The sequence below is a fragment of the Paroedura picta genome, chromosome 3 (genome assembly GCF_049243985.1).
Source record: "Paroedura picta isolate Pp20150507F chromosome 3, Ppicta_v3.0, whole genome shotgun sequence".
Classification (NCBI taxonomy): domain Eukaryota; kingdom Metazoa; phylum Chordata; class Lepidosauria; order Squamata; family Gekkonidae; genus Paroedura; species Paroedura picta.
In genome coordinates this window covers 86834999-86861376 of record NC_135371.1, presented here as the reverse complement: position 1 = coordinate 86861376, position 26378 = coordinate 86834999, and the positions used below count along the sequence as shown (strand labels likewise).

Sequence of the window (26378 nt, the reverse complement as noted above, 5' to 3'; positions counted from 1 at the left end):
TTTAGAATTAAATTCAATGATGATATAATACCATATACATTTTTTAAAAACGTACAGTGACTTATTCCATGTTACTTCTTTCTCAATAGTTTTACCCAGTTTCGCATTGTGCTTGGAGATTTTAACTTTGCTAGTATAGAACAAGCAAATCGGATCCTTGGACCCATTTACTTCATTACGTTTGTATTCTTTGTGTTCTTCGTATTGCTAGTAAGTGTTCTAGATAATACACCACATAAAAATAAAAGATTTGACCATCTAAATTTGAGCTGGCTGAAAAATAATATATATCAAAGAAGTTAATAAATCATAATGCCTACATTTTAGTTTAGTTACATTTTGGCACAAAATCTTTCTTGTGGCCTCCAGTATTCCTGTGAAATGTAGCATTTGCCCAAGTGAACAGGGAAGCCTTTGCACATCAGAGCTCTGTTGGTGCATGGGATCCAAAGCTGTAGTTCAAGGGCATTAAACTTGCCACTTCAATCCATTTTGGAGGCCACATGAGCCAAGTTTATGTGTATATATCCCCATCTGCATGAGAAAATGTTAATTCAGACAAGTACTGCTAAGTATTTTCCTAGTCCAATCTAGCAGCCCAATTTTCACTAGCATGCTAGTCAGAAAATAAGCTATATTGTCAGAGTGAAGGGCTGGGTTAGGTTCATTTGCGGCTTTCTCCTCCTGCGTAACATGACCATGTACTGCTGTGTGTATAGCTGGATTGTGTATGCCTTTAATTTTTTTCTTCGTGTTCTTTCATCTTTTAGGATATACATTGTGGTCCTGCTAGACACTTGAATTCTAAAAATGTACCTTCATCAAACCATGAGCATTGGCATCTGTTTTTATCCCAGAGCTATGTTACCAGCATTATGTCCCAATCTACTAGAATTCCAAGAGAGAAAGAGATTTATGCAAAGTTGGACATCATTGTCACCTGCAGCATGAACTGATTCTGCTGTTGGAGCACCCTGGGCAAGCTTTCATTTCAGCAGCCCATACAGTGCTAAGCTTAGCATTGATTTGTTAATGAGTCAGGAAAAAAGGAGAAACCTTCAGGAATCAGGGATGTAATAAGGAGAGGAAAATAGAAAGTAGACTGCAAGTATTCTGTCTTGGAAGCCATGTTCATACGAGACAGGTGTTCTGATACTTCATTTTTGTTATTTACCACTCGTAAGAAGAGCCTTGATATCTTCAGAGCGATAGCAGAGGAAATGCAAAATGTTGCCTGTAAAAGCAGACATGAGTGGAAAATATTAGTATTTCTTTTTATCATTATCATAGTGACCTAGAATGATGAGCCAGTCCAGTAATTACCAAGCATCCTGACCTAATTAGCCCCAACTATAATTTGAGGAAGAGCCTCTTGTGCTGCAGGGTGGTAAGACAACCAACATGCTGTCTGAAGCTCTGACCATGAGGCTGGGAGTTTGATCCCAGCAGCTGGCTCAAGGTTGACTCAGCCTTCCATCCTTCCGAGATTGGTAAAATGAGTACCCAGCTTGCTGGGGGGGTAAACGGTAATAACTGGGGAAGGGAATGGCAAACCACCCTGTATTGAGTCTGCCAAGAAAACGCTAGAGGGTGTCACCCCAAGGGTCAGACATGACTCAGTGCTTGCACAGGGGATACATTTACCTTTATAATTTGAGGTGTACATATATAGGATATGGTTCTAGGATCCCAGCTACCCATTACGTAAGAGATCTGTAACTGGATTTCCACTGTGTTCTTTCAAGGTGAAAACTTCAGAAATCAAGAGTCAAGGGTTTGTGACACGAGAAAAAAGAATTTACCTGCACCTTGTTGCTTGCAGAGTCTGTCCAAAAATCAAAAGGAACATTGTGGGGAATTCTGTATTTCTTTAAAGAGGTTATGTCTCACAGCACAACTCAGAAATGAAGCCCTAGTCTACTGACATAAAATGCAGATTGAAAAAAACATTATTCCCGTGATGATTTCTAGGGCATATGGGGTAAATAGGATATGGCACTGGCCTAATGAAGGAATCAACAGAACTGGGAAATTAGTAGAAACCATATCTATGCCAATGATAACTATGGTGTCTCGTGGGCAGGTGTAATCTTGTTCCAATGTGAATTGCAGCTTATTTTCATGTTAATTATTTGTTGAACTTAATCCTTAACTCTGATTAATGTTGTGATGCTATATTGCAACTTGTAAGTGGAACTGATCAGATGAGGTAACTTTTAAGATTCTGCCAGTCCATTCATTGTCCGGTTCTTTTTGGACAGAACATGTTCTTGGCGATCATCAATGACACATACTCTGAAGTAAAAGCTGACTTTTCAGTTGTCCCTAGTAGAGAATTTGAGATCAGTGACCTTATTAGACAGGTAAGCACTTCCATGTTTTGGTCTGAAAACACTCTGAGCAACAGAACAATCAGATTTTTTTTCTATAGCAAAAACAGGTTTAATTCATTCCCCCTCGCCCAAGTTTGGAGAAAAAAAAGAAGAGAAGATGATTGAAAGGGGATTTCCAGCAGCAGGATGTTATTTGGAATGTGATGGGGATGGGGAAGATCTCTGCCTGAGACCATGGAGAGTTGCTGTGAACTGGATCACACAATGCTAGGCTAGATGGACCTGTGAGTTTTTCCTCCCCCCTCCAGCCAGAGAAAACGCTCCCCAGGCCCCGAGGAGGACGATCCGAGGCTCGGTGAGCCGCGGATCGTCTTCCCTGGGGCCTGGGGAGCATTTTTCCTCCCGCCCCCAGCCAGCGAAAACGCTCCCCAGGACCCGGGGAGGCAGCTCAGCAAGGGTGCTGGACGCTGCGTGCGGCTGCTGATCGGCAGTTTGGGGCTGGACTGACAAGCAGAGGGCCCAATCGGGAGGCGCTTCGCACCTCCCGATTGGGCCCTCCGCTTGTCAGTCCAGGGGAAGGGGCCAATTGGCGCCCTTCCTCATCCCGGACAGGACCTGCCCTCATGGCCCTTACTCTTTTATTTATTCTGCTCCGCAGGAGCGGTTAGAGATAACATGAAATGTGATGCTGTAGTCACAAAAAGCCAGATAATTTGAGCATTTTAGCCAAAACTTGGGGAAATAACTAAACTATTCTGTTCAGTAGTTGTAAATCCACTTTTGAAGTAGTTGGACAGATTCAGAAACCACATTTGAAGAATGATACTGACAAACTGAAAAACTTACAAATCCTGTGAGAAATGCTTACAGGGCCTGCATATGTTTAGCCTAAGGAAAGGAAGATTAAGGTGGGAGGTATTGATGGTCTTCATATTATTAAAATGTCAGAAAGAGGGGGCACATCAATTATTCCCCCTTCCCTGTAGGGACAGGGCAATAAATTAGGTTGATTTCAATAATACTACTGGTTGGAATTCCACAGTTTCAAAACCCTTCAAAATAATACACCATATGAGAGGGCTAACAATAAAATACGCTGCCCTGGAAGCTGTGAAATCTCTTTGGGATTCTTTTTCAATAAAAGGTTGGATGTTGGGTGTTACTTGGGGTAGATCTAGCTGAACATCCACCCCCAGTCCTTTTCCATATCTAGGATTCTGTTCTACAAGATTAGTTGTACACTGTTAAAAAGCTGAACGGAAAATTCACTGAGTAATGTACTTGAATGGGACACAGAAATCTCTTGGCATAAAAAAGTTTATACACTGAATTAGGCTGTACCATCTTGTTGTTCAGTTTGTATCCTATTACAGGATGCCATTTCTGGATTGTTCCCTTTTCCTTGTTCAGAACAGCAGCGTTCTTTTACAGAAAATGTATCACTTAATTCATGCCTTGTTTTTGTGTTCTGAGTATCCCTGTATTGTGACCATTCCCTCTTTATAGTGCTCTTGGACTCATTTTGAAAATTAGACTTGGTAGTAGGAATGACCCTTTGGACAGAGCATCACACCTACCAAAAAAAGAGAAGAAAATAACAATGCATGCCATCTGGTGTGGGTGCAAAGTCTCCTTTAATGGCATGGACTATTCTAGCTGCAGTTAGGAGTGTACATGTCATTTGGACAGTTAAGCGAGGTTGTTGTTTCAAAGAATTTGGTTTTATTTGCCTCAAGAGGGGATTATAGTTGTCCATTTTACTTGCATTGCATTTATCTTATGCATTGCATTTATAAAATGCAAATACTTTCTGCTCAGTGCTTGGAAGGGAAGCTTCTCTCACTCTTCGAATTCTTACCATGCTTCATGACACAAGTGTTTCTTCTTTTGTGCTTAGAGTTACAATAAAGCTCTGGTGAAACTGAAACTGAAGAGTGCATCACAGACAGAAGATTTGTACGCAGTAAGGTAAGGATCTTCACCCAGCTGATTGATTAGCTGAACATTCCATCTGTTTAATTTCCTTGAGTAGGCTAAATATGCATTGACCTGGAAGGTCAATGCAAACAGGAACTTCCCTTTCCCTTCAGGACAGGGTTGCTTTTTGTGTGTCAGTGTCACATGTCTCATGTGTGAAACTGACAGCATGGAGCACCCTAATGTGGACCTTGAGTGGATAACTCACCCATGACTTCTGATAGCAATTCCAAGGTCACTGTTGTTCATAGCACACTTATAGTTCTCCACCCAGGATATTGTCAACAGGAATAAAGACATATATTCTCCTTTAAATTGTCTGCTGTTCATCTGGTCAGAAGACTTGCACAGCAGAAACTTTGTGTTTCCTGGTCATGGTTACACCACTCCTAATGCCTGTAGAGTGGAAGAGGGGCAATGGGCACAGTAATTTCATTATTTAGGTGGGAGATACAGATAGCATAGCACAGATTTGATAGAAAAATAAATGTTAAAAAACTCAAACCCAAGTGAAGATTAGTCTGGAACAGTGAGTCACTGAAATAAAATGTGATAAGTGTTGCTCTAGACACAAACTGATAAGAAATTTCAGCGGGGAAGTTGAAAGCCCTAGGATTTGAATGATCTTGATTTTTACTTGATGTTAAGCTATGTTGCCTACTAGTTTCCTTACAAAGATATAAGGAAATATGTGCAAAGACTATTTTATGCAATGGTTCCATAGAAAACAAAGCTGCTCCTGGCTTTCAATCAGTGTTCTAGTCAAGTGTGAGGACCGATTATGTTCAGACAGGAAGAGCCAGGCCGGCGCCTGCATGACAGTAGGGCTAATCTCCATGTATGCACATCAGCACCAGCCCGGCCACCTCCCGGGCCTGGCACACTTTAGGGCCTGCAGCAAGATAATGCTGATTTTCCCGCATTCTCTTTTTTGCCACGGCTGCCATCAGCAGCTAGGCTGGGCGAGGCCCGTGCACAAAGGAAGTGCCGGGCCTCCTCCCCATGCTATGGTGGCCAGGAGGGGACTGGAAATGCCCCTCTCGGGTCCCTGGTGCTTCATGGCATCACAGAGTCGTATGCCCCCCCCCAGGTTGCAGGAAGGTGGGATCGCATTCTCATGGAATCCCACCTTCCTGCTAAACAAAGCCCTCTGCCACTGCCCCCCAGGTGGCGGAACGTTTTTACCACAGCTGCGTTTTCCAGTAGGGTGCATTTGGGTGGCAGAGTTGCTCCATCAACAAAATGTGTCCCCTGTGGGGACACATAAAGCAGTGGACTAGCTCTGCCACTGAAATGCTTCCCCCATGAGGACACAAGAAACAGTGGAGCATGCTGCTCTGCCCCAACAAATCAGCAGCGGCCAACACAGCTGCACCCATACATAAAAGATCATTATGGTTGGCTCAGCCTTCCATCCTTCCGAGGTCGGTAAAATGAGTACCCAGCTTGCTGGGGGGTAAACGGTAATGACTGGGGAAGGCACTGGCAAACCTCCCCGTATTGAGTCTGCCATGAAAACGCTGGAGGGCGTCACCCCAAGGGTCAGACATGACTTGGTGCTTGCAGAGGTGATACCTTTACCTTTACCTTTAATAGCCACTTTGGTTGGTGGGCTGCAACCCTGGGCTGGAAGGGACTGTTGGAGGGAATGGGACTGGGAATGGGAAAGCAGGGCAGATCTGCAGTCACCTATGCCTTCTATAGAGAGTCTATAGAAAGATTGCTGGATCCAGCTTGTAGTCAATTGTATTCAGTGGACCTTCAAGCCTTAGAATTTAAGTCTCAGTGTCATATCCAGCATCCTATTCAACCCTATGGCTCTTCTTCAGAACATATTTAATTATACATTTGTAGCCCACTATTTCTCCAAGGCAATCAAGGCAATATAAATGCCTTTTATTCTCTACAGTTGGTTAGGGTCCATGACGCTGTCCTAAATATGAAAAGATATAGCATTGCACCTTTCTCCCACAATCTTGAACTTAACACTCTGTGGTGATAGGTGTCTAAGCAGCACATGCTTACATGAGCAATTGTTGCCTTTAGTTAGCACTATCTGTGGCTGAAGATGAGTGGTGGAGTCCCATATAATTGAAAGTAGAAAGATAGGTGGCTCACATAAGAATTTTGCTATAATACATACTGTGGGTATCGTCTATATCCTATTAAAATCAAATAGCAAATTGACTTCTATGGAGCCAGATTGTACCCTGAGAATTTTAATAGGAGATGGGGATGAAATGAACTCCTGGCCTTGGCCTATGTGATTTAAAGTCAAAAGCAGATATGTTCTGGCATGAAACACATGGCCACCACCAATCCACACCTCTTCTTGGCATCTAGTTGAATGTAATGTAAACACATCCAGCATTTCCCTGGCCTATGTCTCTTCATTACCAACTGCATATAAGGAGCCAATAAAAAATGAATATGATGAGGTGTCACAGGTCTGTTTAAACAAGAAGTTATTGAGAAAGGTGAAATGCATAAGTGGAGTGGAAAGTGTCAGAATTTTCAGGTAATTTCTAGTTTTGCTCTAAGGTTGCAGAGCTTTAGATAGTCAACCACTGGAAAAAAAACTATGATTGTTGCCTTTCAATAATAAAAACAGTCCCTTGACATTTTACTCTTTTCATATAAAATAAAGATAATTCACTGATATTCGCACATTTGGATTTATTTATTTTATATAAGCGTCAGAAGAGGACAGTCAACCTCCAGAACAGACATGGACTCAAGTATTTCCAGGTCTACTAATGCAGAGCGGGTAGGACTCTTTCATTCCAATTTTCCCCTAATGAACTAGTCGCAAGACTACAGTATAACATAGATTGGATTTATTCAGGAAGGAGTAAAGAACTGTTTTTAACATCCCAGGAGTGAAGCTGGTAATTTTCTTTTGTAATGATACTTTTTTGCAGTTTCTTCAGAGTATCTAAGTGCCACAATTTTGCAATCTACAGTTGGAGAACTGATTACTAGTTAGCATGGTAAGAGTTTGAAGTATCACAACTGATGATCTGTGGACCACATCTAAAATAAAAATTAACACCAGGAAAGAGGTGTGTGTTTGTATGTGGGGAACACTAGAGATGTAGTCTGGGAGCCAAGAGGGCAATAGCCTGAAAAAGTTTGGGAAACACTGCATTAGGCTAAATTTGTAAGCTCTCATAAACCCTATTCTAGCCCAGTTTTGTGAAATTTCAGAAACTAAGCAGGTTCAGCCCTGGTTAGTATCATATGGGATACCACCAAGGAAATCTACGCTCACTACACAGTGGCAGGCCTTGGCAAACCACCTGTTTGTCTCTCGCCTTGAAAACCTGACAAGGTCACCATAAGTCATCTGTGATTTGACCACCATCCTTAGCATGCTGAACAAGAATTTTCCTGAGGGTTCTTCTTGCCTATGGTTCAGGGAGTAGATTTCTACTTCTAACATTCTGTACCAAGGCAGTCACATTTCTTCACTATGCTGAATTCTGCAACCTGTACAAGTTATACATGGAGCACAATTCTATAAGTTTTATTTTACATAATGTATTTTGGTTTTACTTATCATGTGAAGGAAACCATCAGTTGTTGCAGACATTTCCAAATACATAAAGGCTAGAAATGCGTTTTTCTTAAAAAGAAATGGGATATGGCCTTGTTAAGAAGGTGAATTCTGCATTCCAGTCCCCAATCCAGTGTTTATATGTTCTTGCAAAATCATTGCATTCACCCAGTTATTCATAAATCCTCCTTTTCGAACTGGGATCTTGTTTTAAAGACAGAACATGTCTTTACTAGAAAGTATCTTGCCTTGACAGCTGCAATATCTGTTCCTGGGCTGGTTCTGCACTCACTCCCCCTCCCCCAATTGTTCATCCTGCTGAATTCAGATCTATTTGAACCTGGATTTTCCTCCTTCCTTTTTCCCGAATTGAAACAGACTGCATTCTATACTGGTGTGGCTGCTCTTTCCTTCCTGCTTCATTGGTGAATGTCGGGGGGGGGGGGGAGTGGTGGTCGCAAAACTCCAGCTGGCACTGAAGAAGCACAAGGCTGGAGAACGGTTTATTTCCTGCCATTCGTCTCCTGACTCGACAGCCAAAGCAAGCAGGGGCAGGAAAGGAGCATGAGGCTGCTTGTTTATTTTCCTTTTCCTGAATGAATGAGGGGGGAGAGAACAAGGGGGAGAAACAATCCAAAAGGCAAATCTCAGCACATAGAAGTGTGGGCTTGGAGCACAGCCACTTTAGAAATGAGAGCAAAACTGAGTGCTGTGAGGAAACAGTAACTGGGAACCAGGTAGTCTTTGAACTGACACCCTGACCAATTAGTGACAGACTGCTTCGCCACGTCAGCGTTGGCAGGGGAGGGAGTTTATTTGGCCACACACAGAACATCTACACTTATTACTGGGGCTTTCAGAACACTTTTCTCAAATGTAGCAACTTATATCTGCTCCTGAATATCACAGGGGAAAAGTAGTGTCTTCGCGGATCAGTCATAGACATTGCAGATGGAAAATGTAAGGCACTAAATATCAGAATGAAATCAAATAACGTGTCAATGATTTTTATAAATTCAGGGTCTCTGGGGATAAAAAGCACAGTGCAGATTCTGTCCTGGATTAAATGTATCACACAGAAGGTGAACATACAGAAAAAAACCTGTTCCATTGTGGCCATTTTTCTTTTGATGCTGGCTATTTATTTCTTGGCCAGGAGAGAAGACAGAGAGGACATCCTACTGCATCTTCAACAATGTATGATTCTGTTTCCCCTGAAGAATTTCAAAGGTATGCCACTCAGATGTTTAGCATTCTGTTGGGCCTGTTTTTGACCCCACCCTTCAGGGCAGTGAACAAACGTTGTCCCTTTTTAATGTCATAACTCTGTAAGTAGAATAGTTCATTGAATTTAATTGGTGAAGGCTCAAACTAAATGTTATGACTTAATGAGTCAGAAACCCGGACCTGGCTTGCATTTTCCACAGTCAAATAGAAGCTGTCCAGGGGACTTATTCTACTGGGGACCACAGTGTGGGGAGGAGATATTTCCACCTCCAGCCTGAATCAAAATGTCCTCGGGGCATTATTTGCTCCATTTTGGAGTAGCACATGCACTGTAGGAAACCTGTACGCAGTTCATTAAAAGTCGTCATGTCTAGTTTGAGTTGGAGCAAAGATTTGAACTTGGGACTCTTTTGTCCTAGTCCAGCATGATTAAAATGAATTACTCATACCTGGGCAATTTCCTATCCTTACAGTCTTGCCTTTTAAAATATTAATTTATCACGGATTTAAAATGGAGGCAGTGCTCTGTCCAACTTTATTCAGGACTAGATTTAAAGCCAATTTTAATTTTAAATAAAATGGGCGCTAGATGGGCTGGGGGGAGAGCCCGTCCCCGGCAGAAGCCGGAGAGAAAAGGGGGCTGGGGAAAGGAGGCTTCTGTCGGGGCGGAGATCTCCCTCGCGGCTGCGAGGGAGAGCTCGGCCCCGGTAGAAGCCGGAGAGAAAAGGGGGCTGGGGAAAGGAGGCTTCTGTCGGGGCGGAGATCTCCCTCGCAGCTGCGAGGGAGAGCTCGGCCCCGGCAGAAACTGGAGAGAAAAGGGGGCTGGGGAAAGGAGGCTTCTGTCGGGGCAGAGTTCTCCCTCGCGGCTGCGAGGGAGAGCTCGGCCCCGGCACAAGCCGAAGAGAAAAGGGGGCTGGGGAAAGGAGGCTTCTGTCGGGGCGGAGATCTCCCTCGCGGCTGCGAGGGAGAGCTCGGCCCTGGCAGAAGCCGAAGAGAAAAGGGGATGGGGAAAGGAGGCTTCTGTCGGGGCGGAGATCTCCCTCGTGGCTGTGAGGGAGAGCTCGGCCCCGGCAGAAGCCGGAGTGAAAAGGGGGCTGTGGAAAGGAGGCTTCTGTCAGGGTGGAGATCTCCCTCGCGGCTGCGAGGGAGAGCTTGGCCCCGGCAGAAGCCGAAGAGAAAAGGGGGCTGGGGAAAGGAGGCTCCTGCCCCCCCCTCCCCAAAGGGTCCCACGGCGTTCTGTGGGCCCCGGGAGCGGGCTCGCCGGGCGAGGCCGCTGCCAGGGCTGACAGAAGGCTGGCTCCCGCCCCCCCACCCTCCCCAAAGGCTCCCACGGCGTTCTGTCGGCCCCGGGAGCGGGCTCGCTGGGCGAGGCCGCTGCCGGTGGCGACAGAAGGGCGGCTCGCAGCCCCCCACCCTCCCGAAAGACAGAAGAGCGGCAAGGGGAGCTTACCGGCGGGTGAGGGTCGAGGGCGGCCATCTCAATGGCGAGGCAATGGCGGCCAAGGAGGCCATTGCCTCTTTAGTCCAGGATTGACACTCAGAGGAGCGAATCAGGAGCCGCTTCGCGGCTCCTGATTCGCTCCTCCGAGTTTTTATCCCGGACAGAGCCCGCCCTAACTCCTCCCCCCAAGGCCTTAGTGCTTTATTTAGTCCGTGGCGCCCATGGCGCCACGGGCGGTTTTAAGATTTAATTCCACAGCACAAAAGTCCCACCTTGTTTCCTTTGTAACAGTCATGCATGTCTAAGTTCCCACACATATAGTGCCTAGTTTGGATTGTGAACATGGTATACATAGAAAAGGGGCTCTCCCCACCTCCATTGTCATGACCTGAAACTATCTGGAGGAAGACCTTGTTTGATCCAGCAGGAAAACCCTTCTCCATACATGCCACAGTCTGAAGCAGGCACCCGATATGCAGGAATTGAGAAACTCACATGTGACATTTGGCGATTAAATGAAGACCCCCCATGCCCAACCTGTTTAGTATGAAATTCAGTGGCTGTTTTTTGAGTTGGTGGGGTTTTTTTAAAGGTGTTCTAGGTTAAGATGAAGCAGGGGACAGCAGTGACCCATAAGCCAACGTGATGCGTACCAAAATGACCTGTCTATAGGAAGTGGAAAGGTTAATAGTAGTAAACCAGTAAAATCTTTCAATAAGCCCAACTCAAATTAGACTTTGTTCAAAACACATCCAAATGATGCCATTAGGACATACTTTATGTGAGGCATAGCATTTGCTATAGGCTGCCATTATGCTTGTTACACAGGCAATCATTTGGAGCCTATTTACATGTTCAGCCTGATCTCCATCTGTTCTGTTTGTTTAACTGTGGGGAAAATAACCACAGATTGATACTTCTCCCTCCTCTTGGTGGGAAGGAAAGTGTAGGAAGGATTCAATTTAAACCTCCTTCCTAACCAATGATTTAATTTTGAATGGCTTTTGTGTATTTAAACTTTTAAGAAGTGTTTGAATAATATATGTTTTGGGAAGGGGCTTGATTTTAATTATTTTAACACTAGGCCGAAAGCCAGTTGCATGCAGAGATGCGATGGGCACTAGTGGTGGGAGCCCATGACAGCTACGCTGTTGCCATACCTGGCTGTGGCATGGGCAAGGTTCCCGGTAGCCAGCCGGGCTGGCAGGTGGCCAGAGCAGTGGGCTGGGCTGTGTGCTGCAGGACTGCTCTCCTCTGTGGCTGGGCAGGGTGTGGCAGGATCACTGTTCTCCATGGCCTGCTGGGCTGCAGGGGGGTGACGTTCCTGCCATCCGGCTGGGCTGGCAGGCAGCTGGTGCGGCAGCCTGGGCAGGGCGCCGTGGGACTGCTCTCCTCTGCAGATAGGGAGCATCTGGCTGCGAGGCTGCAAGTGTGCCTCGCAGCCGGCTTCTGGGGGCAGGTGCTCTAGGAGCCAGCCCACTCTGGGTGTGCCCAGCTTTGCTGGGTGCGCCCAGATTGACCTGTGCAGCCGGAAATGGTGTACAGACACCCGGATGTGTCCTGGACACCGTTCCTCCCATAGTGACTCTGCCAAAATATTAGAGCTACTAATGGTTAAAGATGTGATTTTATCGAACTAAATAAACGTATGTTTTACATTGTATTCCAACCCTTGTAGCAGCAGAAAAACAGGATACAAATGTAAATAAAATTGAAGTACAGGAAGATTGCTGTACATTTAAGACAGGACACACTTAAGTGTGACAGAGGAAGAAAAGAGGATGTGGGAATGGTGATAGAAGAGAAGAGGGAACAGAATGATATAAGTTTGTAGAAAGTAGATATCCATGGAGAATTATATGGTACACTAACCACAATCTATAGGCAAATGTTTCAGGAAACCTCTAAGTGCAATGCCACAAAGGTACAGAGGGTTTCCATAATGCTCAGGCAGCTTCACACAAAGTAGGCTAAAAAACAATGTGCAGAATTATGCAAAGGAAAAAGGGCCCTATACTGATAGGCTAAAACTCGTGATTTCCATCAAAATCAGAATAGACAAATAAAACAAGCATATCAGTTGCATGCATTTCCATTATACTGGATTTTCTTTTTCCTTTCTCCCCTAGGCTTTCCAGATATACAGCAGAACTGGAGAAACAGCTGAAGGATGTGACTACTAAGCTTGACTTGATTATGAAAAATCTACCTGAAGGTCCAGGATCAGGAGATAAGAAATAGAAATAGCAAGAGGTGAGAGGAATGGGTCAGTTTTACAGCTCAGACCTAAGAGGGACCCTGCTACATCAGGTGTGTCAGTCTCATTTCCATTACTGCTACATTAGCATTCTTTCAGATGATGCTGCATCACTTCATGTGGCTTTGTTTGGAACACCTCAGGTCATTCATTTGGCCAAAGATCCATAGCATTATGCCCTATCATTCTTCCCTAGTGATAAGCCATTCTTTTGACCCCTTTCTCCCTAAATACAATGGAACATTACAGGACATGTTTGCTATTTACTCCAAGTACTAGTGTGGTACTCTAGAGCCTCTTGTGGCGCAGAGTGGTAAGGCAGCTGCCTGAAAGCTTTGCCCATGAGGTTGGGAGTTCAATCCCAGCAGCCGGCTCAAGGTTGACTCAGCCTTCCATCCTTCCGAGGTCGGTAAAATGAGTACCCAGCTTGCTGGGGGGTAAACGGTAATGACTGGGGAAGGCACTGGCAAACCACCCCGTATTGAGTCTGCCATGAAAACGCTAGAGGGCGTCACCCCAAGGGTCAGACATGACTCGGTGCTTGCACAGGGGATACCTTTACCTTTACCTTTTACTAGTGTGGTAGAGACTTCTGCATCAGCTAAAGTAGATGGAGGTGATTTAATATTCATAATTCTCCCTTATCAAGGCACCACTGTGCAGAATATATACTAATCGCCCCAACCCGCTCACTGCACTTACACTGAGGCACATACTTCCATACTAGCAAACCCTGCACATAGAATTGTAATATCACAGGGCATGGGGTCCTTTTTGTGGTGAGTTTACTGATAGTTTTACTACTAGGAACATCGTGTCACTCATCAGACAGTAGGGTTGGGTGCTTTGGTGTCAGAAGTGGCTGTTTGCTCCCGAAGCAGCCAGCACCACAGTGTGGGGTGGAGGAAGGCGCTGGTGCGCCGGCGGGTGGACACACGCAGGCACAGAACAGCCACTTCAGACACCAAAGCATCCAACCCTATCAGAAAGCCACCACTGTTTTTCTGTGCCATGGAAGAAATTTTGTAGGGAGCCAGCACAGCCTCATTCTAATGCTTGCTGGTCATGAAGCATATTTATAAGTGATTTTCAAATTACTGGCACTTTAAAATCCCTGTTTGTTTTTTTACTGTTGTCCTGATTATCGCTTTAATTTGCTTTCCCCCAACTCAACCTGCCACACATATCATGATACCCTCAATACACATATTACTGGATCTGTGGTATAGCTGTTTAAAGAAGGAGATCATTGAAACCACGACATGGGATAAGCCGAGATGGAAGATAGCCAAACGAAAGACTATATAAAATCAAAAGGAGTTGAGAGAAGTCCCTGTAGGGACCAACTAACATTGGACTAAATGACTGTCCTAGACAATTAAATTTAAGATATAACCAGCTTTCAATTGCTACTTCTTTCTGGAGTTACCACAAATTGTCACAACTGCTTTTCTCTCCCCATCTTTTCCTAGATACATGACATTCATGAAATGCATAGTTCCTAAGTTTAGGACTAGGATATTGCCTGTTAATAGCAATCAATCTGGCTGAGTACATGGCTCAGGTTTTCTTCCCCCTGCCCTGCCCCGTAGTCTACTCCAGCTTCTGCAATAAATCACTGTACTGACATTGCCATACATATAAAGGGAAAACACCTGTACTGAGGGCTACCTCACCTTTTACAGAGTATGTTCTAACTATCTGAACAGCAGCACAGAAGTTCTTCATCAAGGTAAATGTATTGAAAAGCCTGTGTGTTAGATCCCTTTTGTGATGCCACCACAACATTAGTACACCTTTGCAATGTCTCAGTTCCAAAAAGACATGATATGTGATCTTAAGTTCTTCTCAGTACATTAACCCTATCAAGCATCACAGAGGACTTGACTGGGTGCAGCACAACTATCTTGTGTATTTGACCGTTCCAGTGCTTTGGCAGACATGCTGGATGCAGCTCTATATTGTTAGAAGGACCAGCTGTAATCAAGAAGTCTCAGATCCCCAGTCTTCTCTATCTACTTTGTGAAAAGGAAAAGCTGAATTTTTGCTTCGGAGTTTAAACACAACCAGGGCAATCTACTTGTGCTCCGAAATGTTTTGTTAATGTGGAATAGGGAAATGTATATATAAATTTGATGCTGGAAGAACGTGGCTGCCCACCTGGGTGGCAGTTGAATTCCTGATGTTTATTGAAATTCCAGGCTGGGGCAGGGGCAAGTGTCAATATGTGATCACAAAGAAGTCATAGCCAACTAAACTCGTATAGTTACCGTCAAGATGATGTGTAAGGCACGAATGTTGCTTCCCATAACTTATATCCAGTTTGATTTGGAAATGGTGGGCAAGAAAAGTTACATGAAGTATAAAAAGATGCCAGTAACTAGTTGGTCTGCTGATTGCCACCACCTAGTGTTGTATGTGGCAGCTTGCCTAGGTTTAATTTCAGAGCTGCTAGACATGTTTCATCAGGTGGGAAGTTGTAAAGAGAACTAAGGGCTAAACTAGAGTCCAGCAACACCTTTAAGACTAACAAAGATTTATTCAAGGTGTGAGCTTTCGAGTGCAAGCACTCTTCCTCAGACTTGCACTCGAAAGCTCATGGCCTGAATAAATCTTTGTTGGTCTTAAAGGTGCTACTGGACTCTGATTTTATTGTGCTACTTCAGACCAACACGGCTACTCATTTGAATCTGTGCTACTAATCCTTCGGTTTTTATTTATTGATTTATTTGGGCAGGAAAAAAGAGCAAATCTTTCATTTCATGCTGGAAGCTGGCATCCCTTCTGATACCTAAAATAATATTGTGGAAGAATGGCTTACTAGTGAGATGTCAGACTACCCAATGTAACAGAAAAATAAATGCTTTTTAGTTTTGTACCTGATAACTTCTTAAAGTTGTATTCAAAGGACTGTTTGAAAGGAATAAAAGACAGATGGCCCAATCCAGAAAAGACAATATGCCTGTGAAGGCAGGCTTCCCTACATAATTAACTCAGAGGAACATTCAAATGAGAATATAGTTTCTCAAGCATGCACACGTGTATCCTATTAAAAGCAATCCAGTATATGCAGAAAATATTTGAAATGGCATCCAGCTAAACTTTTGTGTTTCTGCTACACAGACTTCTGTATGTGGAGGCCTTCTTAGGAGCTGAGAGGTAATTCTGATGTTCATAGTATTATTCCATTTAAAATTCCCCACATTGTTTTGAAAAGCTAGCAGGTGATAAACGATTAAGATAATGATAATGATAAACGATTAAGATAAAATGACAGCATTAAATCAGACTAGCCTTATGTTGACTCCCAACTGTCACTTGAAAAATAAAGGCCCTATACCGTCTCAGGAAAATGTTGAGGCTCAACCTGTCAACTTCAGGCAATGAAGTACCATAGTTATGATGCAGCCCGTGAGAGTGATTTTGCCATGAGCAATATAATGCACACGTAATATTAAGAATCAACATCAAGAAAACAAAGATCATGGCATCCGGCCCTCTTAGTTCCTGGCAAATTGATGGGGAAGAAATTGAGGTACTGATAGATTTTATTTTCCTGGGCTCCAAGATCACTGCAGATGGGGACTGCCGCAAAGAAATTAAAAGACGCTTGCTCCTGGGGAGGAAAGCTATGGCAAATCTAGACAGCATACTAGAGATATCACCCTGCCAGCTAAAGTGCGTTTAGTCAAGGCTATGGTCTTCCCAGTTGCAATGTATGGCTGTGAAAGTTGGACCATAAAGAAGGCTGCGCGTCAAAGAACTGAGGCTTTTGAACTCTGGTGCTGGAGAAGACTCTTGCGAGTCCCTTGGACTGCAAGGCAAACAAACTGGTCAGTCCTAGAGGAGATCAGCCCTGACTGCTCCTTAGAAGGCCAGATCCGGAACTTCGCAACTAACAACAACAACAACTATTAAGAATGAGCTTTGAGTAATGTTATGGTTGCAAAGAACCAAAGTCTGGCCTCATTGTGATGAATAGTTGAATCATGTGACTGGTATAACGTTGTTGTTGTTGTTTTCTTCTATTTGTTTGCACTGTTCATCTAAGAAGGCATTCTTATCTCTTCTACCTATTCTCTGGAATTCAGCATTCAGTTGGGTGTATCTTTCTCTTTCTCCCTTGCCTTTCACTTCCCTTTTCTCCTCAGCTATTTGTAAAGCTTCCTCAGACAGCCATTTTGCTTTCTTGCATTTCTTTTTTCTATTTGGGGCATAGACCTGTATTACTGTGATATTGAATGGTTTGCCTTGGATTCGAACTGAGATAGTTCTATCATTTTGGGGATTGTATCCCAAGTCTGGTTTTCCTACTGTCTTATTGATTATGAAGGCTACTCCATTTCTTCTGAGAGATTCTTGCCCATAGTAGTATACCTGATGGTCATCTGAATTAAATTCACCCATTCCTGTCCATTTTAGTTCACCGATTCCTAAAATGTCAATGTTCAGTCTTGTCATCTCTTGTTTGACCACGTCCAGCTTGCCTTGATTCATGGATCTGACATTCCAGGTTCCTATGGAAAAAACGTCTTTACAGCATCGGACTGTCTTTTCGCCACCAGTTACCTCCACAACTGAGTGTCCTTTCTGCTTTGGCCCAGTGGCTTCATTCATTCTGGAGCTACTCGTACTAGCCGTCTGCTCATCCCCAGTAGCATATTGGACACGTTCCAACCTGAGGGGCTCATCTTCTGGCGTCATATTGTTTTGCCTTTTGGAACTGTCCATAGAATTTTCATGGCAAAGATACTGGAGTGGTTTGCCATTTCCTTCTCCAGTGGATCACCTTTTGTCAGAGCTCTCTGCTATGACCTGTATGTCTTGGGTGGCCCTGCCTGGCATAGCTCATAGCTTCACTGAGCTATACAAGCCCCCTTGCCACAACAAGGCAGCGATCCTTGAAGGGGGGTATAACATTAAAGAAACTTTAAAATATACCTTTTGTGTAATTTCTTCTACTTCTGCTCATCATGGAGAAATTCTAAGAACTATGCAAATAAGGTAGGTAAGTGGGAAGGCAGAGATTTTATGAATAGAGCAGTGACTTAGTGATGAAGCTTCTGCTTTGCTTACTGAAGATCCCAGTTTAATCCTCAGCATCTCTAGTTTAAAACATTCAGTTGTAGGTAATGTGGGAAGACGGAAAGTTGTGACTCACTGGAATATAAAAAGGCCATGATACAAGATTTTTTTTCAAGCAGCTGTTTCCTTGTGAAAAGCCAACCCTTGCTGCATTTCTACATACACGGTACAGTAGCTGTCCTTTTAGAGAGCAATGTCATAAGCATTAGGAAAGAATGCGTGGTAAGCAAACACTCACCTCTGACTAATCTGGTCCCACTACTTGGGACTTACTGTTCTAAACCAGAACTGCATGTTAAAGGACAATGGAGTTAGGTTACATTTAGGAAACTTTCTTAAATTGTCTCACTGTTATTTATTAATTTTCATATTTTCTATACTACACTTCCCAGAAAGCTCATAACTAATGGTGTGCATTTGGTATATCCAAGCAGAAAAAAATTTAAAAAAATTCCATATCAGTATTTTCCAGCTATTGTTTCAGCCAGATATAGATTGGGGCTAAATTTCAGCTATCCAAAATGGCTGCCTCTGAAAAAAGTAGTGCCTCTACCTCAAAAATATAACTCATCTGAGCCTCAAATACCCCTAGATTGAGTCTCCCTTGTATCCTATGTGGAGAGCCAGCTTGTTGTAGTGGTTAGGAGTGCTGGCATGCCAAGTTCAATTCTGCACTCCCCCACATGCAGCCAGCTGGGTGACCTTGGGCTCGCCACAGCACTGATAAAGCTGTTCTGACCAAGCAGTAATATCAGGGCTTTCTCAGCCTCACCCACCTAACAGGGTGTCTGTTGTGGGGAGAGGAAAGGGAGAGACCTTCGGGTAGAGAAAAGCAGCATATAAGAACCAACTCTTCTTCTATTGACAATAATGGTCTCCAGAGGGTATAATGGTGCTGAAAAAATTTAGAATGACCAAATATTTACTGAATCAAAATACCATATTGAAATTGGAATTTGAGGATATTGGGAAATACTGATTTTGGGAGGATCAGTGTACCCAAACCCAAAAAATAGTAGGGTTTTTTTATACACCCTAATCATAACTACTCTGATCCCAGAGAGGCACTACAATATTCTCTGCAAGAATGGGATCTGCATGTTTGTTGGAAACAGCCTGAATTAGACTGCCTGAATTAGTCTGTTTCTTCAAGGTATGGGAATTATTAGTCAGAATTCTAAGAATATTTTAAATTAGCCTGAAAGCCAATTACATCCAGGAATGCAACGGGTGCTAGTGGTGGGTGCCCTCAGAGGGGGCTGTCGCCTCCAGACCTACTGCTGTGGCTTGCAGCAGGGCCAATGGCTTGGCAGGTGGGTGGCGGGGCACACAGCAGTCAAGCGGGGCATCACCCTGCTGGTTGGGAAAACAGCCCCGCAGTCAGTCCGACTGGCACATGGCAGCCCTGCTGCCAGCTGGGACGACAGCAGCATTGCCAGTTCGCCTACTGCAGCTGCTGGTGGCCAGGTTGATCGGTGGCAAAGGCATGACACCACATGAGCGCCCTCGTCTGGCCACGAGGCTGCCTAAATGCCTTGCGGCCGGCTTCTGGAGGTGGGCACTTCAGTTTTAATGGGCATGCCCGGATTGGCCCATTCAGGGGGAAACACAAGCCAGACACCCGGATGCAACCCGGACAGCGCTCTGCCCATAGTGTCTTTTCAGAAATATTAGAGCTACTAATGGTAAGGAACACAAAAAATGACTGCATTTAAAAAGAATCCTTTAAGTTCTTGTTGTTGTTGTTAGTTGTGAAGTTGTGTCCGACCCATCGCAACCCCATGGACAATGATCCTCCAGGCCTTCCTGTTCTCTACCATTCCCTGGAGTCCATTTAAGTTTGCACCTACTGCTGCAGTTACCCCATCCAGCTACCTCATTCTCTGTCGTCCCCATCTTCTTTTGCCCTCGATCGCTCCCAGCATTAGGCTCTTCTCCAGGGAGTCCTTCCTTCTCAGGAGGTGGCCAAAGTATTTGCGTTTCATCTTCAGGATTTGGCCTTCTAAGGAGCAGTCAGGGCTGATCTCCTCTAGCAGTCCAAGAGACTCGCAGGAGTCTTCTCCAGCACCAGAGTCCCCATCTGCAGTGACCTTGGAGCCCAGGAAAATAAAATCTGTCACTACCTCCATTTCTTCCCCATCTATTTGCCAGGAACTGAGAGGGCCCGATGCCATGATCTTTGTTTTCTTGATGTTGAGTTTCAAGCCAACTTTTGCACTAGCCTCCTTCACCCGCATCAAAGGCTCTTTAGTTCCTCTTCACTTTCTGCCATTAGAGTGGTATCATCTGCATATCTGAAGTTGTTGATATTTCTCCCTGCAATCTTGATCCCAATTTGTGACTCCTCTAATCCCGCCTTTCTCATGATATGCTCTGCATACAAGTTAAATATGCAAGGCGATAGTATACAGCCTTGCCGAACTCCTTTCTCAATTTTTGAACCAATCAGTGATCCCATATTCAGTTCTCACTGTTGCTTCTTGACCTGTATATACATTTCTCAAGAGACAAATAAGATGCTCTGGTATTCCCATCTCTTTAAGAACTTGCCACAGAACTTCCCATCTCTTTAAGAACTTGCCACAATTTGTTGTGCTCCAGCTTTAGCATAGTAAATGAAGCAGAAGTAGATGTTCTTCTGGAACTCCCTAGCTTTCTCCATGATCCAGCGTATGTTGGCAATTTGATCTCTAGTCCCTTTGCCTCTTCGAAATCCTGCCTGTACTTCTGGAAGTTCTCGCTCCACATATTGCTGGAGCCTAGCTTGTAAAATTTTGAGCATAACTTTGCTAGCATGAGAAATGAGTGCAATGGTACAGTAGTTTGAACATTCTTTGGCATTGCCCTTCTTTGGGATTGGAATGTAAACTGACCTTTTCCAATCCTGTGGACATTGTTGAGTTTTCCAAATTTGCTGGCATATTGAGTGTAGCACTTTTACTGCACCGTCTTTTAAGATTTTGAATAGTTCAACTGGAATGCTGTCACCATCACTAGCTTTATTATTGCTCAGACTTCCTAAGGCCCATTTGACTTCACATTCCAGGATGTCTGGCTCCAGGTCAGTAACTACCCCATTGTGGTTATCAGGGATGTTATGCTCGCTCTTGTATAGTTCTTCTGTATAATTTTGCCACCCTTTTTAAATCTCTTCTGCTTCGGTGAGGTCCCTACCGTTTTGGTCCCTTATCATACCCATCTTTGCATGAAACGTTATCTTCATATCTCCAATTTTCTTGAAAAGATCTCTGGTCCTCCCCATTCTATTGTTTTCTTCTATTTGTTTACACTGTTCATTTAAGAAGTCATTCTTATCTCTTCTAGCTTTTCTCTGGAATTCTGCATTCAATTGGGTGAATCTTTCTCTTTCTCCCTTGCCTTTCACTTCCTTCTCTCCATAGCTATTTGTAAAGCTTCCTCAGGCAGCCATTTTGATTTCTTGCATTTCTTTTCCTATGGGATGGTTTTAGTTGCTACCTCTTGTACAATGTTGCGAACCTCCTTCCATAGTTCTTCAGGCACTCTGTCTATCAGATCTAATTCCTTAAACCTATTTGTCACCTCTACTGTATATTCGTCGGGGATATGATTTAGTTCATACCTGAGTGGCCCTACTTTCTTCAATTTAAGCCTAAACTTTGCAACAAGAAGCTGGTGTTCTAAACCACAATCAGCTCCTGATCTTGTTTTTACTGACTGTATAGAACTTCTCCATCTTTGGCTGCAGAGCACATAGTCAATCTGATTTCTGTGTTGACCGTCTGGTGATGTCCATGTGTAGAGTCGTCTCTTGGGTTGCTGGAAAAGAGTGTTTGCTATGACCATTGTATTCTCTTGACAAAATTCTACCAGCCTGTGCCCTGCTTCATTTTGTACTCCAAGGCCAAACTTGCCTGTTATCCCGGTTATCTTTTGGCTTCCTACTTTAGCATTCCAATCCCCCATGATGATAAGCACATCATTGTTTGGTGTTGCTTCTAGAAGGTGTTGTAGGGCTTCATAGAACTGGTCAACTTCATCTTCTTCAGCAACAGTTTTTGGGGCATAGACCTGGATTACTGTGATGTTGAATGGTTTGCCTTAGATTCGAACTGAGATCATTCTGTCATTTGGGGGATTGTATCCCAAGACTGCTTTTCCTACTCTTTTATTGATTATGAAGGCTACTCCATTTCTTCTGGGAGGTTTTTGCCCACAGTAGTATACCTGATGGTCATCTGAATTAAAAAGAGTTACTATACGTGGATTTTCTTCCGTAATTTGGTTTTAATTTGTCAACTTGATTGTTTTCTGTGTACTGGTTTTGATTATGAATTGTTACATTTTGATTTAAAAATTAGAAAGAGGGAGGAGGGGAGGAAGGGAGAAGGAAAGAAAAAGCAGTAGAAAAAGGGAAGTATAAAATGCAAGCTGATCAGGGCAAGGCCATAAGTGGAGATTACTTTCTGCCCAATGATTCCATTCGAGTTTATATCTATATATATTGATGTCTAGCGCTCTGTGACTTTTCTTCCATCTCCAACTGCCACAAAGAACGTGAGACATCAGAAACAAATGAAGTTGTCTCTTTTGCCTGTGCTAATTGCATAGATCAGTGGTCCCCAGCCCCCGGTCTGGAGACCGATACCAGGCCGTGGATCAGTCGGCACCAGGCCGTGGCTCCTCCTCATCCTCCTCCCCGGCTGCTGCCTCAGTGGCTGCCCTGCCACTCTGCCGCTGGCTCACCTTTGGTGTTCTCCAGCAGCCACCATGGCAGTGACCCCAAGCGGGCGGCGCCAACAGGAAAGCAAGTGGAGCAGGGGCTCAGGCGGCAGCAACGTCCCTCGGCAAAAGACTACCCCCCCACCGGGCCTCAGTAAAATTGTCAAGCGTTGACCGGTCCCCGGTGATAAAAAGGTTAGGGACCGCTGGCATAGATGACCTCAACATGTGCAGGCTCTCCGTACACCTGGTGAAATTCCTCCATCTATTCAACTGATCTCAGCCCAGTGTACCTAAGGGACCGCCTCTGTCTACACTCCTCAAAAAGCTCTATGCTCAGCCAACTCCAACTGGCTGGTGATCCTTGGCCCCAAGGAAGCACAGCTGGCCTCAACCAGGGCCAGATAGTTCTTTGCTCTGGCCCTCACCTGGTAGAAGGAGCTCCCAGAGGAAATCCAGGTCCTGATAGAGCTAGCATAGATCCGCAGGGTCTGCAAAATAGAGCTTTTCTGTCAGGCATTTGATTTTGGCCAACTGAATCAACAACTACGCCCCCCCCACCCCCCAATGTGCCCATAAGAACATCATGGGGCAACCTGCATTGACAACCTGCAGGGTTACAGTTGACGTGTTAATCAGTTATCCGTCATTAGTGATGTTTGTTATTACTATCAATTGATGTAGTTACCGAACCTTCATTGTACCAATTTCTATGAATGTTATGATTTTTATAACTTCACATTCCATGTAAACTGTGCTGAGCCGCAAGGGAAGGGCAGTATATAAATATAATAAATAAATAACAGGGAAGCAATCCTACTCATTCACCTCTGCAGCATTTGCCTTTCAGGAAAGATGCTTAGAGAGAACTGGGCTGCAGTGGAAGAACTCACACACGCTCAATTGGGCATACATTTTTTACTTCCTCCAAGGAACTCAGCAGGGCAGCACACATGGTTTTATCTCTCCCCACCCCCCTACAATTTTATCCTCGCAACAATCTTCTCAGGTAAATTCAACTAGTCAACTTGTCCCTCCATGAAACAGACTACAGCAGCTTCTGGCTTGGCTGCCTCCCTTGTGCTGTCTGTAATGGGCTGGGGGTGGGGTGTGTTTGTTGTCAGCGTGCTCTCTACACCTCCAGCAACCAGCTGTCAGGGACCCCCAACCTTTCCCAAGAGTCGCACTGAGTGGGCAACCCTCAAGAAGAAAGCCTTTTTTTGAAGGGAGAAGGCTTACTGCTTCACTCTACATGCTCTTCCTCTGGGATGAACTACAGAGGCCACAAGCCAGGCTGGTGGTGTCAAAGTACTGGATCCCTCCAAATCTCTGGTGCTTGTGCAATGGCAAGGAGCAGCTATGGGCACCTGAAAACCTCACCAAGAGGGCTCCCTAGATGGCCTCCAGGCTTAGCAATTGCTTCGGCATTGCTACGGTTACAAAGGCCACAATGCTGCCCATACTCACTGGGGTGCTGGGGATTTGCTGTTTGAAAGGCAGGGCTAGAACTCCCACTGATGGCAAGCTGGAAAGACCAAAAACCCTATTGAGGAGCGATGTTTGTTTTTGTGGGATCCCTCTCAGAGGAAGAGGGGAGAACAGAAAAGGATGCGGTTCATTTACATCCTATTCCTGCACGCCCAACCACTTAGCCATTAGATAGCTGCTGGACCAAGCATAAATCAGGGCCATATAAAGATGATGGAGCTGAGGTCATCTCTAGTCACTAACAGCCAATGGTGCTTTACTTGGAAGTTGCCCACTAGATCTGGCATTCATACCCACATCCCCATTCACTACCAGTAGCCAGGGGGGACATGGCAACCCTAAGCTCATGTGCTGTCAAAACCACCATTATCTCAGCTGACTGCTAGCTCCGCCCTCTGCTAAATAGGCCTTTGTGATATAAAAGGCTCATGCTTGCCAGAGTCTTGGGGTCTGGATCAAACCAGAATACTCTGTTAGAAGCCGTGCAAGCGCTAAAACAGTGGTCCGCAACCGTTTTTAGGCTACAGACCGGTGGGTGTGGGAGGGTGATCCGACGTTTGCGCCACGCGCAGTCGCATGCACACATGTGAGTTTCGCACATGTGCGCATGCACAGAACTGCTGTGAATGCGGCTGCACATGGCACATACACTCATGCACGCCCCGGGCACGCATGCGTGTTTGCACATGTAGCCGCACTTTCCTCTCCCCCCTCCTCCCGCAAAAAGAAGCTTGCGGCCTGGGGAGCGGGGAGAGGGAGCAGTGCAAGCGCTAAAGCAGTGGTTCTGCAACCTTTTTTAGGCTGCGAACCAGTGGGTGTAGGGGGTGATCCAGCGGCCGCACACGCGCTAATGTGCATGCGTGGCCGGGCTGTGCATGCACGTTTGCACCATGCGCAGTCACATGCGCGCATGTGCAACAGTGGTGCTCAGCAATCGGTTCCAAGATCTGCCTGAAGAGGTTGATTCAGGAACACAGGAGCATGTGAAAACCCCCATGAAGAACAAGCCCCAATATAGACCAGGGGAAAAGTCACAGGCCCCCACAGGTGAGAGTTCTAGGTCTTCTTCCCCGCTGAACCCACGAAGCTCAGGAAACACTTCACAGGTGAGGGTTTTAATTCTGCTCCCAAGGGTATAAAGAAACGGATACTGGTAATTGGGGATTCCCTGCTGAGAGGCGTAGAGGCCAAAGTTTGTAGACCAGACTTGCTGTCTAGAGAGGTCTGCTGCCTACCTGGTGCACACATAAAAGATGTCACAGAATGGCTGGACAGGCTCATCAAGCCCACAGATCATTACCCCTTCCATCTCAACCATGTAGGAACAAATAATACTACCCAGCAGAGCATGGAACATATTAAGAAAGACTTTGTGGATCTGGGGGAAAAGGTAAAGGACCTGAGAATTCAGGCTGTGTTTTCATTAGTCCTTCCTGTAAGTGGCCGAGGCATAGGAAGAGAGAGAAAAATCTTGCAAGTAAATGACTGGCTATGTCACTGGCGTCATCAGGAACAGTTTGGATTTCTGGATCATGGTCTACAATGTCAGTATGAGGGGCTATTATCAGGAGACAATGTGCACATCACAAGGGACGGAAAAAGTATTTTTGGGAGAACCCTTGCACACCTGGTGAAGAGGGCTTTAAACTAAACACAAAGGGGGAGCGAGACGTAAATTCAGAACTTGGTGTGATGGCAAGAACTGAAGATGAGAAGATCACAAATCTACAGGGAATATTACATAAGCAGGGATGTACTAGCTTACAAGGAAGTTCAAAAAACAAAACCTTGAGGCACACAAAGGATGGATTACGATGTCTCTACACTAATGCAGATTATGGGAAACTAGCAGAAGGAACTAGTAGTCCTAATAGAGTAAGGGGGCTCTGACCTAATAGAAATCACAGAAACATGGTGGGATAATACTCACAAATGGAATACTAGAATCGAGGGGTACAATCTATTCAAAAGGGATAGACAAGAAGGGGGGAGGTATAGCAATATATGTTAAGAATCCTTATACTTGTGAAGAAATACCGGTACCTGAGCATGAAAGTTCAGTTGAGTGTATTTGGATAAACATAAAAGGAGTAGGAAATGAGAGTGGTATTATTGTGGGGGTCTGCTATAGACCACCACGCCAGTCAGATAACTTCAATAAGATACTGCTAGACCAAATTACACAATTTCCAAAAGGGGGGAACAGTGGTCATGGGTGACTTCAATTACCCAGATATCAGTTGGAGCAGTGGTCCCAAATCATTTTCAGTTCAGGGACTGGGGGCAGGGAGAGGCAGGCCCAGGGACCGGGGG

At 44.7% G+C, this 26378-nt stretch overlaps 1 protein-coding gene across 7 annotated transcripts in view; it reads left to right on the top strand.

The window, feature by feature from the left end:
• The window catches only part of PKD2L2 (polycystin 2 like 2, transient receptor potential cation channel), a 66589-nt gene that overhangs the window by 21020 nt on the left and 19191 nt on the right, over window positions 1–26378 (top strand). For 2 of the 7 annotated variants that reach the window (XM_077326733.1, XM_077326728.1), the window contains exons 9-15: window positions 90–210; window positions 2262–2363; window positions 4231–4301; window positions 7005–7077; window positions 9023–9096; window positions 12664–12787; window positions 14021–14191. In XM_077326733.1, coding sequence (XP_077182848.1) covers window positions 90–210; window positions 2262–2363; window positions 4231–4301; window positions 7005–7077; window positions 9023–9096; window positions 12664–12775 — 553 coding nt within the window. In that variant the 3' untranslated portion in view covers window positions 12776–12787; window positions 14021–14191. Of the gene's footprint in view, window positions 1–89; window positions 211–2261; window positions 2364–4230; window positions 4302–7004; window positions 7078–9022; window positions 9097–12663; window positions 12788–14020; window positions 14192–15528; window positions 15842–15914; window positions 17151–17304; window positions 17626–26378 lie in introns of those variants that run through there. The other 5 variants (XM_077326731.1, XM_077326732.1, XM_077326729.1 and 2 more) reach the window with 5 other exon arrangements.